This window comes from Aotus nancymaae, unplaced genomic scaffold, assembly GCF_030222135.1.
Source record: "Aotus nancymaae isolate 86718 unplaced genomic scaffold, 86718_ANA_hifiasm-v0.15.2.pri h1tg000062l, whole genome shotgun sequence".
NCBI classification, from domain to species: Eukaryota; Metazoa; Chordata; class Mammalia; order Primates; family Aotidae; genus Aotus; species Aotus nancymaae.
The window spans coordinates 671477-689696 of NW_026988476.1; the positions used below are offsets into that span (position 1 = coordinate 671477).

General features: G+C 37.1%; 1 protein-coding gene across 6 annotated transcripts in view; it reads right to left on the minus strand.

Annotated features, from left to right (window-relative positions):
• The window catches only part of SEC22A (SEC22 homolog A, vesicle trafficking protein), a 78986-nt gene that overhangs the window by 19414 nt on the left and 41352 nt on the right, over nucleotides 1-18220 (minus strand). For all 6 annotated transcript variants that reach the window (XR_010338546.1, XR_010338545.1, XM_012476192.3 and 3 more), the window contains 2 exons: nucleotides 17061-17176; nucleotides 4165-4230 (listed from right to left, as the gene is read on the minus strand). Coding sequence is in view for 4 of the 6 variants with exons in the window: in XM_012476192.3 (XP_012331615.1) it covers nucleotides 4165-4230; nucleotides 17061-17176 (182 nt within the window). In the remaining 2 variants the exon portion in view is untranslated. The remainder of the gene's footprint in view (nucleotides 1-4164; nucleotides 4231-17060; nucleotides 17177-18220) is intronic.

An 18220-nucleotide genomic window follows, 5' to 3' on the forward strand; every position in this document is an offset into this window, starting at 1 on the left:
TGAGGATGCAGAGAAACTAGATCACTCACACATTGCTGGCAGGAATGTAAAATGGTACAGCTACTCTGGAAAACAGTTTTTCAGTTTCTTAATAAAACTACCACATAACCTGGCAATTGTACTCCTAGGCATTTAGCCTGAAGAAGTGAAGACTTACATCCACACAAAAACCTGCACATAAATGTTTATAGCAGCTTTATAATAGCCAAAATTTTAAAACAACTCAGATATCCTTCAATAGGTAAATGAAGCTGGATGTTGTGGCTCATACCTGTAACCCTAGAGCTTTGGGGGGGTCGAGGTGGGAGGATTGATTGCCTAAGGCTATGATTGCACAACTGCACTCCAGCCTGGATGGCAGAGCAAGACCCTGTCTTAAAAAAAAAAAAAAAAACAAAAAGGAACAAATCATTGAATATTACGCTGAATACATATCATGGAATACCACTCAGGAATACAAAGCAACAAATAATTGATTATGCAACAACTTGACTGAATCTCCAGAGAATTATGCTGACTAAAAAAATGGCTATCAGAAAAGGTTACTGTTACAGACTAAATGTTTATGTCCTTTCTAAATTCAAATGTTGAAGTCCTTAATCCCCAATGTGATGGTATTAGGAACTGGGGCCTTTGGGAAGTAATTAGGCTTAGATAAAGTCATGAAGGTGGAGCCCCCATAATGGAATCAATGACCCTATAAGAGGAGGAAGAGATCTCAGCACTTTCTCTGTGTGAGGATATACTGAGAAGGCAGTCTTCTGCAAACCCAGAAAAGGGCACTCAGCAAGAATGTGATCTGCTAGCATCTGGATATTGGACTTCCCAGATTCCAGAACCGTGAGATAGAAATGTCTGTTGTTCAAGCCACCCAATCTATGGTATTTTCTTACAGCATACTGAACTATGCCAATTATATGCTATATAATTCCATTTATATAATGTCCTTAAAATGAGAAAATTACAGACATGAAGAATGTGTTAGTAATTGCCAGAGATCAAGGAGGGGTGACATTAAGGAAGGAAGTGGATATGGCTATAAAAAGCCAACATGAGGGATCCCTGTGGTGAGAGGAATGTTCTCTATCTTGACTATATCGATATCAATACTCTGGTTGTGATGCTGTTTTATACAGTTTTGCAAGATAGTAACATTGGGGAAAAGCAGGTAAAGGGTACATAAGATCTCTCTTGCAACTCCATGTGAATCTACAGTTATCCCAAAATAAAAAGTTTAATTAGAAAAACAGCTTTACCCATACATACATGTCTGAAACTTTATAAATAACTACAGAAGCTCCTTGACTTATAATAGGGTCACATCCTGGTATTATAAGTTGAAAATATCCTAAGTTAAAAATGCATTTAATACAATTAACCTACCAAACATCATAGCTTACCCTAGCCTACCTTAAACATGCTCAGAACACTAACTTTGGCCTACATTTGGGCAAAATCATCTAATACAAAGTCTATTTTATTATAATATGCTCATTGTCTCATGTAATTTATTGAATAGTGTGCTGAAAACCAGAATGGTGGAATGAGCACCTGAAACATATGAGTACTGAATGTGTATCACTTTCACATCATTATAAAGTAAAAAAAGTTCGAAGTCAAGGATGTCTGTTTATACACGCTATATGTACACACAGAGGGAGTGAGATAAGGGAGGTGTTGCAAGATGTTAACAATTGATGACTCTAAGTATACTTGTCTTGCAACTTTTCTGTAAGTTTGAAGTTTTCAAAGTAAAACATTGAGGAAGCAGGAATAGTTTCTTCACTGATCCTTTGCTTTCCTATTTGAAATATTCCATATTAAGATTAATCCTATGTGGCTGAGCTCTGCATCCTGAAGAAAACACCTGCATCCTGAAGAAAAAGGTGACAAACCATGTAGGAATGGCTTTTCAGATCTGATCTAAAGGGGATTTAAAGATATCCTGACAACTAGAGACAGAGCATGTTATATGGTAAAACATAATTACCTAAGTTTCACTGTGGGGAATAAAACAGCATTATTATCACCCTGTTCATCATATTTAGAAAGCAAGCAGTTTCATGCCTTTCAATGTGAAGGAAATTGGTTTTCTGCTTTTCTTTTTTAAAGCATGAATTTGTTTACTTCTCTCAAGTAAAAGAAGACCTGAGTGATACTGCTTTACCATGAGGCAACTCTCAGAACTACTTCAGGCTGTTCTGGGAAATGTAACAGAGGTGTGCCTATCTACAGACTAGTAGTCAAGTGCTCTGAAGTCACAACGATCTGGGTTCAAGTCACTAACAAGCTATAAGAACTGTCTATACCTCAGTGAGCAGGATATAATGGTATGTATCCTCCTTTTTGTGAGGATTTAATGATACAATGAATATAAAGGGCTTAACACAAAATAAGAGCTCAATACATTCTACCATTATCACTAAGCATTTACAATTACTTAAGACAAAGCAACCAAAACTTATATTTTACAAGAATAACTATTCATAAAATTATTTTAAAGTTAATACCTTGCTGTTTTAGATAAAAATCAAATGAGATCATATATATATATACAAGTTATAAAATTATAACTTTAATACACTATAACAATTATACAAATTAGGAATTTTGCCTATAAACAGCATGATATAGTAGAAAGAACACAATATTCAAAATCAGAAGGCTCAGAGTTAAGTCCTGACTCTATAGCTTTCTGATTATGTGATCTCAGGACAGTACTGAAACTGCCTCAGTTTTCTCATTAAAAAAAAATGAGATGTTATCCCTTTTGTGACAGGATAGAAATTAAAATAGGAAATATATACAAGAGTATTTTGTAAAATTAAAGCACTATGTGACATTAACAAATACAAGTTTTCACATTTCCCCCATGAAATGTCATTCATCATAAAATCTGCCAAATTTGACAGAAAATTTCTGAAGGTAATATAAATGGTTAAGAAAATCAAGCGATTTTAAAAAAAATGGGGCCACTGGAACTAAAATGTCTAATGCCTTTACATAACAGTCAAATACATATATTCAAAATATGTCCCTAAAGACATCCACTGAATTTTGCGTAGTCTTATATTTGCAGTTTGTAACGTTTTTTTCTATTCAAGCCAAAAAAAATGTGTCACTTATAAAAGTTAGATCAAAAAGCCTTGCTTGCTACAACATGTTTTAACAATCTTACATTTGGGTAACTGGTAACTTCCTTTCCTACAAATGTGTGCTGCCTCTGGCCTGGGAAATGTGACTGTCAGTCAGTCTCCATGTCACTCAGGTGCAAAATCTCTTCCCTCTTTAAGTTTCATAGTCTTCAAGTCCCAGTGAGTCTTCCTTCTCAATGTCTATCTTTTTCTATCCCCACTGCCATTACCATATGTTGGCTTTCATTACTTTCTACCTGTAGTAATAATTTCAAACTAATTTCCTTGCTTCCAGTCTCTCTGCTCTTATAGTCCATTCTATTCATTACTGCTAAATTGAATCCTAAAATCCTGCTTTTGCTGTGCCACTCCCTATTCAAAGAATTCCCCCAAAATACAAAATCCTCAGCCTAGAGTACAAGCAGAACCTGGAAGTTGCATAAACAACCACCAGAAAATACAGCAGTCATTTTTTTTTGTTTTTGTTTTTGAGACTAAGTCTCGCTCTGTTATCCAGGCTGGAGGGCAGTGGCACGATCTCTGCTCACTGCAACTTTTGCCTCCTGAGTTCAAGCAATTCTTGTCTTAGCCTCCCGAGTAGCTGGGACTACAGGCACACAACACCACGCCTAGCTAAGTTTTATATTTTTAGTAGAGATGAGGTTTCGCCATGTTGGCCAGCTGGCCTTGAACTCCTGACCTCAAGTGACCTGGCCACCTTGGCCTCCCAAAGTGCTGGGATTACAGGCATGAGCCACCACACCCGGCCTAGAAGTAGTCTTGACTGCCATAGGCAGATAACACACCACCACTGAAGGCTCAGCACAGGAAGAAGGTTAACATCAGGTTCAGTGAGATTTATTTCCACTCAAAATGGAGATGTAGGTCACAAAGTTAAAAGAGTCTCAAATTTAAAAACAGGCAAAGAAATCAGAGTTTTAATAATTTATTTAAAATGCACAATCAACTGTTAGAATTGATACCTGAAATAATAATGTAAAGTGTTTCTTTAAAATGGAAGAAAACCTACCTGGTAAAGGCAGGCTGCTGTTCCAAGGAAAAATGCAATGATGTAATTAAAATCATCACCATCACTCTGCAAAAGCAAAATAAAAGATTTTTGTTTCTCGTAGAAGCCCATTTCCAAAAACAATCCATCAATATAGGATAAAACAATGTTTACACACAGTCAAAACTGTCACAAAACTGGTGAATAAAAATTCTTGAGTCCTAAAGTGAAAACATAAAATACATTCTAAGACCTAAAGAGTGTGGGGTAGAGATACAAGTGTTCCTCTACGTTTTGGCTACCCCCATCAGTTTCATTCCACCCAAGAGAAGATGAAAGCCACTGGGGGAAAGTTCTGACATAATGTTAAAAGCCTCTCCTTCTACTACTAAAAAAATTATGCCCCAGTGGCTGACAAAGTTACTCCAACTCACCAGGGTCACTACTTGACTCAAATACGGACAAACTTTACTACTAGTAAGTGTATCACTTAATTGTCCAATAAAGTAATTTGACAGAATTTTTTTTAAAACTGCGAAAACTGAAAAGCTACTATCCACTAGAGTGTGCTAAATCCCAATGAGAAAAATTAAGACTAATCAGTTTCACATGCTACGCTAGAAGAACAGCCACCCAGAGGAAACAGAGATACCTCATGCATAGAATGTCTCTGAAAAGAAAGCTAATGGAGACATGTAACAACCCATGCTTTCCTATTCCTTTTTGCTTCTTCTTAAATATCTACATTATCAACTTCTTTCAATGTTTTTATACAGTAAAATATAAAGTCCAGGCAGGAGCATTAAATTTTTTTTCTGCCAGGCAACAACATTAATTTGGCCCTTTTCTTATATTAGAGAAAAAAAATCTCTTTACACAATGAAAACTTCTACAAGACACAGAAGAGTATCTCATGATCATGTCTTCATAAAATAGTATAAAGGGAAAATTCCTTTTGCACTGGTTATTGGGCAACAGAACTGACTGTAAGGCAGAGGAAAGCTGGCTTGTCCTAGTGAGAAGATCTTAAAATCGGAACCATTCGTCTGTCTGGGATGCTTAGGCCAGTTGCACCCCAGAGGCAAGGAAGGTCAACACGAAACCTTTCCAGTTTAATAATTCTAAAACCTTAAATAACTTCTGCTTTTCTTTAGTCCTTTACTTTTTAAATGACCTTTTTTTCTGATTATAAAAGTTCATGTTCATTGTAGAGAATCTGGAAAATACAGATTATACAAAGAAGAAATTAATATAACCTATAAATGCCACAACTCTGGGAAAAATTACTGCTTTTTCATGTATTCCCTTCCAGTCTTTTCTATGTATATACATTTTTAAAAAATTGATTCATACTTTTATATACTACCTTTTAGTACTTCACATTACGTCATAAACATTTTCCCAAGACAGCAAGTATTGCTCAACCACATACTTTGTAATGATTATATAACCTTTAATTGTGGGGATATACCATAATTTATTGTCCTACAATTGGATACTGTATTTTTTCCCTCTAAATTTACACTTTTACTTTATAACTCCCTTAATCATCTTTTTGACTGATTGATTGATTGATTGAGACTAAGTCTTGCTCTATCACCCAGGCTGGAGTACAGTGGTGCAATCTTGGCTCACTGCAACCTCTGCTTCCCAGATTCAAGTGATTCTCCTGCCTCAGCCTCCCAAGTAGCTGGGATTACAGGCACCCATCACCATGCCCAGCCAATTTTTGTATTTTTTAGTAGAGAGGTGGTTTTACCATGTTAACCAGGCTAGTCTCGAACTCCTGACCTCAAGTGATCTGGCTGCCTCAGCCTCCCAAAGTTCTGGGATTACAGACATGAGCTGCCATGCCTGGCTTTAATTGCCTTTAAAATACTTAAAAGCATATTTCTAGAGTCAGTCAAACTTGGGTTCAAAGTTTTACTTATAATCTGGGACACTTACTTAACTTTAATTTCCTCTTTTGAAAAATAAAAGTTGTAGAGATTAAATGACATACCATTTGCAAATACAAAGAAAAGTAACTGGTACATAGTAAGTACTCAGAAACATTCATTAACTCCTCTCTCCCTGCGGTTACTGTCTGCATCATTTGAAAAATCTTTAACTATACTTGATAAAGAGAAGACTATTAGCATATTCTTCCATTTCATAAATATTTATTAAGCATTTACAAGTCAGGTCCTCTGTTACTATCCCTAGTACAGAAAAGAGTTAAGTCCACACCAACTTAAGGAGCTCACTCTAATTAAGAAGGCAGATACATAAATCAATAATTACCACCCAAAGTAGTAACTGATAGCACAGGTGTGTGTAGAGGATACTAAGGAAGCCCACTGGAGACACATTTAATTCTGCCTAGAGAAAAAAAAGGCCAGGGAACGCTTCCTAGAGGGAGTAAAGTTTAATCTAGGTCTTAAAGGCTGAACCAGATAGACAAGGTAGGAAGATAAGCCAAGGCAAAGGAAATAGCATGTACAGTGTCAAAGAGGAAGAAGGTTAAGATGACTCAGAGGTTTCTTGTTGAAGCAACATTTGAAGGACACCTTGCACTGAGTTGAGCATATAGGAAGAAAAGTAATTCAAGGGCAGAAAATACTGAGCTCACTGTGGACATGCTATTCCACAATGAATAGCAAAAAAAAGTTTTTTAAACTTTTCTATAAGTTTGAATTCTTTCAAAATAAGATGTTACGTCGTACAGGGAAAGGAAAACACAAATATTTAATAAAAAGTCATGTAGCCACTAAAAAGAATGGAATATATCTCTGTGTACTCATCTGAAATAATCTCCTACATAGTTTTAGACTTAAAAAGACGCAAATTAGTATTGAATATGCTATCATTTGTATAAAAATTTTTTAAAGAATTATATAAGTAAATATATAAATACCTATATACTAGCATATGCATATAATCTCCCTAGAAGGGTGACTCTGAGGAAGAAAAATGGGGAGAGAAATTACTTTTTTGTGAAAATATCAACTCTTGTAGGCTTTGTAATTTTTCATGTACATATTTTACTGTGTGTGTGTGTGTCTATATACATATGTATGTGTATTAACTTTTCAAATACACCATTATGAAAGTAACCAAGAAGGCGGCATGGAGTTGAAAGAATATAAAGCCAAGGACACAATACTGGAGAATGCCACTGTATAAAGGACAGGTGGAGGAAGAAAGTGTATCAAATAAACTGAGAAACAGGAAGAGTAAGAGGAAAATAGAACAAAACAAAACTGGAGAAAATGCTTTCACAAAAATGAATGGATGAGAGATTTGTCAAGAAGAAAAATGTAAATACATTAAACTTTTAACAGTGATTTGTGTCTATGTTCCCTGAAATAAAATTTTTTGAAATCAAACAAGGCAATGTTTAAAAGAAGAACAGAATGATAGATGAGGCAGAGAAGGTACATAAGGTATGACTCTAGAGTAGCTGCTGTCTGTATTTGGCAATTGAAAGGATACTGGTGATTTTAATGTGGGTATCTGAGAGAATTATAGAGGTAGAAAAGAGATCACAGTAGACTAAGAAAATAGAGGGTAAAGGAGCAAGACAACAAACATAGTCTACTCTCTTGAAAAATTAGAAGGGAGCGGCCGGGTGAGGTGGCTCACGCCTATAATCCCAGCACTTAGGGAGGCCAAGTTGGGTGGATCACCTGAGGTCAAGAGACCAGCCTGACCAACATGGTGAAACCCCGTCTCTATTACAAGTACAAAAAAATTAGCCATGCATGATGGTGGCTGCCTATAATCCCAGCTACCTGGGAGGCTGAGGTGGGAGAATTGCTAGAACCCCGGGGGTGGGGGGCCAGAAGTTACAGTGAGCCAAGACTGCACCACTGCACTCCAGCCTGGGTGACAGAGCGAGACTCCACCTCCACACACACACAAAAAATTTTGAAGGGAGCATATATGAAGAGGCTTTTTTGGTTTTGTTATTGTTTGTTTTGTAAAGAACAGCAGGGCTGAGGAAAACGAGCAAGTAGGGAAGCAGCAGATGAAAGGAATAGCCAGAGGTTGGGAAGGTGGGCAGAGGTTAGGAGCAGGGACAAAACTGGAAGTGAACAGGGGTGGGGAGACAAAGACAGGGAGGAAGGCAGAGGAGGAGGAGGAGAGGGCAGAGGTAAGGAGTTCCAATAAAAATTTTTATGAATATCACTATTCACCTTTAGAGGATATTAGAGTACCAATGTATTGCTCTGAAAACAAATAAAGGGAATTTTACTTTTAAAGATGAGGATGGGGACAGAGGTAGTGGCTCATGCTGTATTATCTTAGCACTTTGGGAGGCCAAGGTGGGAGAACTGCTTGAAGCCAGGAGTTTAAGAACAACCTGGCCAACACAGTGAGACCCTGTCTCTTTAAGAAAAAAAAAAAGATAAGGATGAAGGTAAACAAAAGCCTCATACAGTAGCCAGACAATGTATTAGGAGGACACTATTAAAATGTTTATAATAATTAGGGAATATTTACTTTTTAATATGAAGTGGAAAAAAAAGGACATAACATAAAGGATATATGTACCTGTATGAAAATTTGGGGATAATTTTTATTTTATTCTTTATACATACGTTTCCCCCAATTCCTTTTTTATGTTATTTTTATTTATCTATAACTTTTTTATTTTCCTTTTTTTTTTTTTTTTTTTTTGAGATGGAGTCTTACTCTGTCGCCAGGCTGGAGTGCAGTGGCATGATCTCAGCTCACTGCAACATCCACTGCCCAGGTTCAAGTGATTTTCCTACCTCAGCCTCCCAAGTAGCTGGGACTGCAGGTGTATGCGACCAGGCCCAGCTAATTTTTGTATTTTTAGTACAGAGGGGGCTTCATCATGTTGGCCAGAATGGTCCCAATCTCTTGACCTCATGATCCACTTACCTCAGCCTCCCAAAGTGCTGGGATTACAGGTGTGAGCCACTGTGCCTGGCCCCTTCTCCATTGTTTAATGTTATTTAATCTTTATTATCTTCTATTTCATGGCACTGTCTTGTACGATACCCTAATTCTTTAACAATGAATTAGCATATAATCAGAAAAAAAAGTTCTTTTTTTTTTTTTTTTTTTTTTTTTGAGACAGAGTTTCGCTCTTGTTACCTAGGCTGGAGTGCAATGGTGCGATCTCGGCACACAGCAACCTCCGCCTCCTGGGTTCAAGCAATTCTCCTGCCTCAGCCTTCCGAGTAGCTGGGACCGCAGGTGCGCGCCACCATGCCCAGCTAATTTTTATATTTTTAGTAGAGACGGGGTTTCAAAAAACTTTCATTTCTTTTGAAAGAAAGTAGGCATCACATCTTAGCATAGATATGTCACTAAATAAATGAAAAAGTTATGTATTAGCAAGGAAATAATTTATTTAAAAGGTATTAACAAGGCTATGGGAAAGAAGATAACAAATAAAAGCAAGTTGATGACTTCTGCTTTGTAGAAGCTTTTACAAACAATTTTGGAATCAGAGAAATCTTAAGACTCTCTGTCCTAAGACCTAAGAAATGGTCCCTGGGCTTATGTAGTCTAAAATCTTCATCTTGCAGAATTGCAAGATGAGATACAAGAAGGTAAAGTAACCCACCTAAGGTCACAAAGTTAGTTACTGGCAGATGGGACCCAGGTATCTTAACTTCCAGGCCAGCATTTCTACTGCAGTATCAGAAGATTCCACTTTTTTTCTAATGTGCCATATGAAAATTACTTCCAGGTTGGCATTAGCCTAATTAATGTAATTGTTTCAAGGTTGATCCCTAAAGAAATACATGTAATATAAGCCAATGTGATAAAAACTAATGCCTTCATAAGGTATCAATTCACAAAAAAACTTATTACCATCTCTAAACTCAGAACAAAGTTAGGAAGTGAAAATAATCTAATTTATACATTACTGTGGACACCAAAACAAACTTACAAACTTAAAAAAACTCTACCCATTCTAAGACTCCCCAGTCTAAACTTAGATACCAAAGAAAAACTTCAGTGCTACATATTTGAATAAATCCCTTGCTATCACCTTATGAGGCAGTTAATAATGTGGAAGGAACAAACTTGTGCTGAATCTTCAAACACCATTAATAATACACAAGAATGTTGATTCATGTGGGTCCTCAAATTTAAATGAGCCTGAAGATACTAGAGATAAATGTAGCAGTCATTTTTAGCATTCAAAAAGAGTATTTAGAATTCATGGCTTTAAAAAAGTAAGTTTTAATATCTATATATTACTCGCACTCAGGAAATACACTACATATTTCAGCCAGATCTAAAATTATAATTCCCAAATAAGTCCTTTGCTCTTAAATCAAGTATCAGAGAAGCAGTAAGCCCACACAATCTGGGGTACTGCCCTTCTCCCTCTTCTGTCAACACTGTGATATGAATAACACCACTGTAGGTAACTTCAAAATAGATAAAACTTCAAGTCCTGTGTCCTGGGATTTGCACTCAAGTCTTCAGAGCGGATCACCTCAGAAAGATCTACCTTTACTAAACAAAAATTATCTAGAGTGACACTTGAGATTATTTCTAATGTAAAATGTAATATCAACCAGAAAGAAGGCTAAGAATATGTCTTAAGACTAATGGCTTTAGTCAAAATAAAAAAGGATCTTTTATCCAATACAAGTTGTGAACAATGATAAAACAGACTTTAATAAGGGAAAATTAAAAGTGAGAGACCTCAGGTTCCCAATTTTGCATGCATTTTTTCAGGTTAAGTCGGGCTAAAGATGTACTTGAAAAATTACTCGAGTTTGTACTCCTGAACCTATCCGGTTTAAAACTCTTAAGTTTATCATTGTGTCCATTTACATTCTGACATTTCATTTTCTCCTTTTGTTCACCTATCATCCATTCTATCTTTTAGGACATAGAATCTTTACAAGGCAGATAATTCTAACACTATATAATGTTCCTTCATTTATCTTCACAACGGGAAAAGGAAAAATATTTCCAAGCACCAGTCACTTACCAGAACATTTTACTCAATGCAAATATAAAGTCCTCAATAATTGGAACAATGGGAGTTTCTACTTTTGGTCAAGTAGATTTCCAAAGGCAGTGATTTTCATTTAGATGAGAGGATCAGAATTTGCTGGAAAATCTTGCAAAACTACTATGAATGACAAACTACTTGTGGACTACATTATCCCCAATCTTGCCTTCTGCTGTTTCCTCACTCCTCTGAGAATCATTCTCTCAGGAACCTCAACTACTAACGAGCATACGTGGAATACTTCAGGTGGGTTATGGAAGAACAAAGACTTTAAATGCTAAGGGAACACAGAGGCAGGTACCAATGCCCTAATTTTCCAGATAGCTAAGAATCCCATTTGAACCAATTTACAGTTCCCTGGATCAGGTAAGTGAGAAATGTTGGAGTAATTTAGTCTAAGACAAAAGAAAGGATTCTGTATCAACCATCAGAAACATACAAGTGTACATAGAGTTCTCAAATTATAAATGACCTACTAATAAAAAAGACCCCTCTAACCTTGTCCCCGTTCATAATTTACACCCCATGCTTCTTTCACACTCCACCACTATAGTTGTGACAAACTGTTTTAAATAAACAAAAAATCAAAAAAATCCCTTTAAGTTTCTAGGGAAACCGAAATCTAACATGGGGCAGGAAGAAGTTACAATGCCCCACAAAATGTTCAGGCTCTCCTTAACCCCCACGGTCAGAATACTGACCGTTAACTTTGCTTGAAATGTTTGTTGCTTAAATATCTACAATTTAACAAAAGTTGTTTTTTCTGCATACATAACAGGTGCTAATATTTGTTATTTAAAATGTGAAATATTCATGATTCAAGAAGAACATATAAAAAGATAAATATATACCAGAAAGTCTCATTCTCATCAATTTCCCATCTATCCAGTTCCTAACATGTTAATTAGTCGCTTATCCTTCCAGAGTTTCTTTATGCAAATTAAAATATGTTGTTATTCCACCAAGCTATCCTAGGTGAAGATACTTGGGCTGAGCTGGCAGGGACTAGTGAGTGTTAGGCCAGAGGATCTGGTTTGGCTGTCTCTCACTGGCTTTCTCAAAATGGCCCTTGTTCTGAGAGTGCAAACATTTGTACATGTAACCTTGAAACATGAATTCCTGATTTCAGGATCCATTATGGCTGAGGCTCTAATATCCTTACCTGACCTGTGTGCAGGGGAAGGCTCAGACCCTCCACAGGAAGAGAAGACCCAATCCACTGCTTCCTAAGAGTGAGCTGGGCACAACAAGTTCTACTGTAACTGCCAAGTAAAGCAAAACCTAACTAAAGAATATCAAAGCCCAGACTGAGAACATTCCTCCCTTTCCAGTTTTCCTCCAATTTCTTTTTTTTTAAGACAGTCTCTCTCTCTGTCAACAGGCTGGAGTGCAGTGGCACGATCTTGGCTCACTGCAACCTCTGCCTCTTGGGTTCAAGTGATTCTCCTGCCTCAGCCTCCCAAGTAGCTGGGACTACAGGTACACACTACCATACCTGGCTAATTTTTGTATTTTTAGTAGAGACAGGGTTTCACCATGTTGGATAGAATGGTCTCGATCTCTTGACATCATGATCTGCCTGCCTTGGCCTCCCAAAGTACTGGGAGATCCCTCCAACTTCTTATTATGGAGAAAGTCTTTGTTTTAATGATGGATTTTTAAAATAGACTTTTTAAGAGCAGTTTTAGGTCTACAGAAAATTGAGCAGAGAGTTCCATATACTCTCCTTCTCTCCTCTGCCCCTGGTTCCTGACACAGAGCTCCTAAAACCCTTCTCTCAGGAACCTCAACTACTAATGAGCGTATACGTAATATGCCCCTGGTTCCCGACACAGAGCTCCTAAAACCCTTGTAAATAAAGGTGCTAGGAGACTCTTCTTCCCATATTTGGTCTTTTTTGTTTTGTTCCCAAAATTTGGTCACTGACCCTGGGGTTGACACAGAGTTACTGAAACCTTTGCAATTTTCTGAGTGATAAGATCTGAGGCTGGGTGAGATGGCTCATGCCTGTAATCCCAGCACTTTGGGAGGCCAAGGCAGGCGGATCACGTCAGGTCAGGAGTTCGAGACCAGCCTGACCAACATGGTGAAATCTCATCTCTACTAAAAATATATATTAGCTGGGTGTGGTGGTACATATCTGTGATCCCAGGTACTCAGGAGGCTGAGGCAGGAGAATCGCTTGAACCGAGGAGGTGGAGGTTGCAGTGAGCTGAGGTTGTACCATTGCATTCTAGTCTGGGGGACAGGATGAGACTCCATCTCAAAAAAAAAAAAAATATATATATATATATATATATATATATATATATGTGTGTGTGTGTGTGTGTGTGTGTGTATATGTATACATGTGTATATACGTGTGTGTGTGTGTGTATGTATATGTGTATGTGTGTGTGTGTGTGTGTGTATATATATATATATATATATGAGAAAAAACAGCATCTGACACAGAACTCCTAAATCCCTTGGAATTTCCCAGGTAATAAGAGCATCTTTTATTCTAATCAGGCAATTCTTGGTGAGATCCTAGATGGGGGCTGGTTATCACAAAGACCAAGCCATGATTAGAAGCTAAGAACTTTCAGTCCTACCTCCATCCTCCTGAGCAGGGAAAGAAGCTAGAGATTGAATTTATAACCAATCATGCCTACATGATGAACCCTCCATAAAAATCCCTAAAAGATGGGGTTCACAGAGTTTCTGGGTGGGTACCATGTGCCAGGAGGGTGGCAAACCCCAACCCCATGGGGATAGAAGTTCCTGTGCTCAGGACTCTTTCAGACCTTCCCTCTTCATGGCTATTCACCTTTATTCTTTGTAATTTCCTTTATAATAAACCAGTAAACATATTTCCCTGAGTTCTGTGAACCATTCTAGCAGATTATTGAATTTGAGGAGGGGGTTGTGGGAACATCCAATTGGTGACAACCTGAACTTGCAACTAGCATCTGAGGTGGGGGCAGTCTTGTGGGATTAAACTCTTTACTTGTGATGTCTGGGCTAACTCCAGGTAGATAGTGTTGAAAGTGATTTGAATGAAAGGACACCTAGCTGGTACAGGAGAATTTGTTGATGTGAGAAAACCCCACACACACCTGGTGTCAAATATGAAGTTCTGAAAGTATTGAGAATCCTGAGTACAGAAGCTAACAGTTTGTTTTTCCCTATACACTGAGTCCTTGCTTTTCCATATGAACTTTAGAATCACAGTTAATATCCATAAAATAATTTGTTGAAATTTTGATTGGGACTGTATTGAATCTATAGACCAAGTTGGGAAGAAATGACACCTAAACAATATTACGTGTTCCTTTCTATAAACATGGAATATCTCTCCATTTATTTAGATCTTTGATTTCTTTGATCAGAGTTGTAACATTTTCCTCATAAAGATCTTGTATATACTTTATTAGATTTACCCGTGTCTCTTTTTGTCTGGTATCACTATAAATGGTATTGTATTTTTAGTTTCAAATTTTAATTTTTCTTTGTAGGTATATAGGAAAGCAACTGAGTTTTGTAAATTAACCTCATATCCTGCAATCTTGTTACAATACTTATTAATTCCAGGTTTTTGTTGTTGATTTTGGGGATATTCTATATAGAAAAAGAATTAACAATATTCTACACAGTCATGTAATCTGTGAACAAAGACAGCTTTTTTTTTTATTCTTAATCTGCATATCTTTTATTTCCTACTCTCATCTTATTGCATCAACTAGAACTTCCAGTATGATGCTGAACAGAGTGTTAAGTGGGGACATCCTTGCCCTGTTCGTTGTCTGAGGGGGAAAGCATCTAGTTTCTCATCATTAAAGATGATGTTAGATATAGATTCTTTTAATAGCTGTTCTTTATCAAATTGAGGACATTTCCCCTCTATTCCTAGTTTGTTGCAAGTTTTTATGATGGATAGAGTTTGGATTTTGTCAAATTCTTTTTCTGCACCTACTGATATGATCATGTCATTTTTCTTCTTTAGCCTGTTGATGTGATGGATTAATTGGCTGCTAATGGTCTCTAGCCTTGGATACCTCAGATAAATTCCACCTGGTTGTGGTGTTAATTATTTTTGTACATTGTTGGATACAATTTGATAGTATTTTGTTGAGGATTTTGTATCTATATTCATGGTCCGTAAAGTTGCCTCTTAAAAATGTATAATAGGCTGGGTAATCTCAGAGCTATCAGTTACAATTAAGTGGTAATTAATCAGATTATCATTCTTCTGAAACCTAAAACTCTATGAACTGTAATGAGCCAGAGACATTATGATAAGAGGGAGGACATGGAACAATTAGAAAACAAGGTAGGCTTTAGCCAGTTGCAGCACCTGAAAAGCATGAAAGCTATAATTTATACTACTTTCCTTAGTTTTTAAGTTTTAAATCAGAGGAGGAAAAAAGAAATCAGTCCAAGAAGAGTAGGGACATAATATCTGAGGGCCTGAAATAAATTATTGTTCCCTTAAATTGGTTTTGTGAAATACAATAGCCTTGTCTGAATTTTAACTTAAATGTAATGCAATCTAAGCCCCAGGTTCCGTAACTTGCATACGGTTTTATAAGTCAAAGATAGTAAGGATCTGCAGTGGTCAAGCTTCTCTCTACCCAAGCCTGCTCCACCAACAACTCTTCATACCCCTATACTACTGTTATTTTCACTACATTGAGTACCAAAAAAAGAAAAAAGAAAAGTATCTTATTCATAGGCTTTTTCCACCAGCAGTCTCCAAATTGCTTTTGTTTCTTCTCTTTGTTAAGCCATCTAAACAGCTGAAAACTGAACTCCTTCTGCTGGAATAAATCTGATCCGGCAGGGAGACAGGGAATAGAAAGGCTGAGGGATGGCAACTGGCTATCCTGTGCCTGAAAGGGGAGTGGAGCTTTAACCTGCGGGCAAAGGGTGTTTGGAAGAGGAATTATGAAGTCATAAGAAGTCCTGTCCATCTCCTTTAGGAACAGTTCTGCTGCTGGAACCTGTGATGTCATCTGCTGTTGGTTTTACATGGCTAACCAGATGCAGAAAGATACCCTCTGAGTGTTCCCCAAACTAACAGTAATTTTAAAACAGAATATAAAGTGTGCTGAGTGGATTTTTACAAATGGTATTCTGCACTTAATGCTAACCAAAAAAAGAGGACTGATTCATAATATGGAAGTGTCAAGAGCTCTTCGGAGAAAGTGAATAGAAATAAGGGAAAAGAAAGCTGTGCTGTCTCAAATGTGCTAAACTTTAAGAAAGAAAATTTCAAAAAAGTTTACAAAAAAGCATAAGAGAAAAAAAATAGTATACTCTGATAGCTATAGTTTCTGAAAGGAATTCCACTGGAAAATAAAATAGGTGGCAGTATCTGAAGAAATTTGTGGTTTCCCAGGACGCTCAAGTTTTAAGAAGCCACTAACAAAAAAGAAAAAGGAGCAGATGAACTAAGTAGGGAATACACAGGAGTGGAACAAGCACAGCCCACATGTACCCTCTCCATTCTTCCACTGCTCTCTGTCTAGTCAGATCTCTCCAGGGCCAGCTGAACTCTCCTCCATAAAACCTTCCTTCTCCAATCCTAATTCATACTGACTTCTCCCCAGCTCTGTATTTGGCAATTAATTTCCTTCCCTCCCCAATTCAACTTTCATTTATGAGACTGCAGGGCCTATGTCACACATGTCTTGGTGTCCCCGGAGTGCCTATAAATAGTACCTCCTAAACAGCAGATGATAAATAAACATGTGCTAATGGACTCAAAGAAGCCAACCAGTGTTTTTAGAAAAAAAAAAGAGAGACTAAAGCAGATATACAAAACATAGATTTTGAGCATGCACTGTAAATTGTACTTAATACCCAATCCAATTCAAATCAATTATGTAACAAGTAGAATGAATAGGCACTGTCCCCTGAAATTGCAAAAATAGCACAGTACCTGCAGGAGACTTTCTATAGCATGAAAACCTCGAATTAAATTCAGAGCTCCACATAAAAGACTAAGGACAAATCCCACAATCCCTGACAGAGTTGCTGGTTCCAGTCGCTGGTGAGCTGGAAAATAAAAGAAATAGTTAGAAATGAACACCAATACCTCAGGTAGACGAACTCACGTAAAACAGAAATTCACTGCTCAACTTAAATGGGTCAAACAGATACTTCAAAAGAATTATTTAACAACATATATTCACAATTAAATACACTTATAAATTAAAAATGCTTGACAACATAAAAGCTTCATTTCCCTTAAATTAACTTATTTTTCTCTCATTTTATTTTATTTTTTTGGAGACAATGTCACGATCACAGCTCACTACAAGCCTCAAACTCCAGGGCTCAAGTGATCCTCATGCCTCAGACTCCCAAGTATCTATGATTACAGGCATGTGCCACAATGCCTGGCCAATATTTTCTTGAATTTTTTGGAGAGACAGGGTCTCACTATGTTGCCCAGGCTGGTCTTGAATTCCTGGCCTCAAATGATCCTCTGGCCTTGGCTTCCCAAAGTGCTGGTATTACAGGCAAGAGACATTGCATCTGGCCTTTCTCTACATTTTTAACAAAGACATATAACTTGCATTTGGGATAGACAGTGCTAAGGAACGCTCACAATTGGCAGTAAATCATTTAGAAAAAAACTTACTGCTTAAACATGTCTACTATTTGCAAGTAGGTACAAGTATTTGTAAAGGTGACTTTGCTTGGAAATTCATTGCATAATCCTACTTTTTTTTTAAACTGCTTAGGAAACATTTTTAAGGACAAACATAGCTTACTTTTAAGCAAAACTTTCCCTTATTTGGGTTCCAGGGCTATAAATACCACTGGATATGTGTGAAAGCTCATATATAATCAGCAATCTGAACTCCAAAACAGAATGAAGTCTTATAGCTATGAAATTCCTGATCATCTGAATAACACTATAAGGTAAAAGTGACTAAACACCAGCTGAAGAAATGACCACTCTATTTTCATAAATACATTCCCGTATCTTCCAGGGCTTCTGCAGCTTAAGAGTTATACAATAGCTTCCCTTCATCATCATCATCTTACACTTAATAGAATTAACAACAGGGTCTACATGAAAACACAAAACTA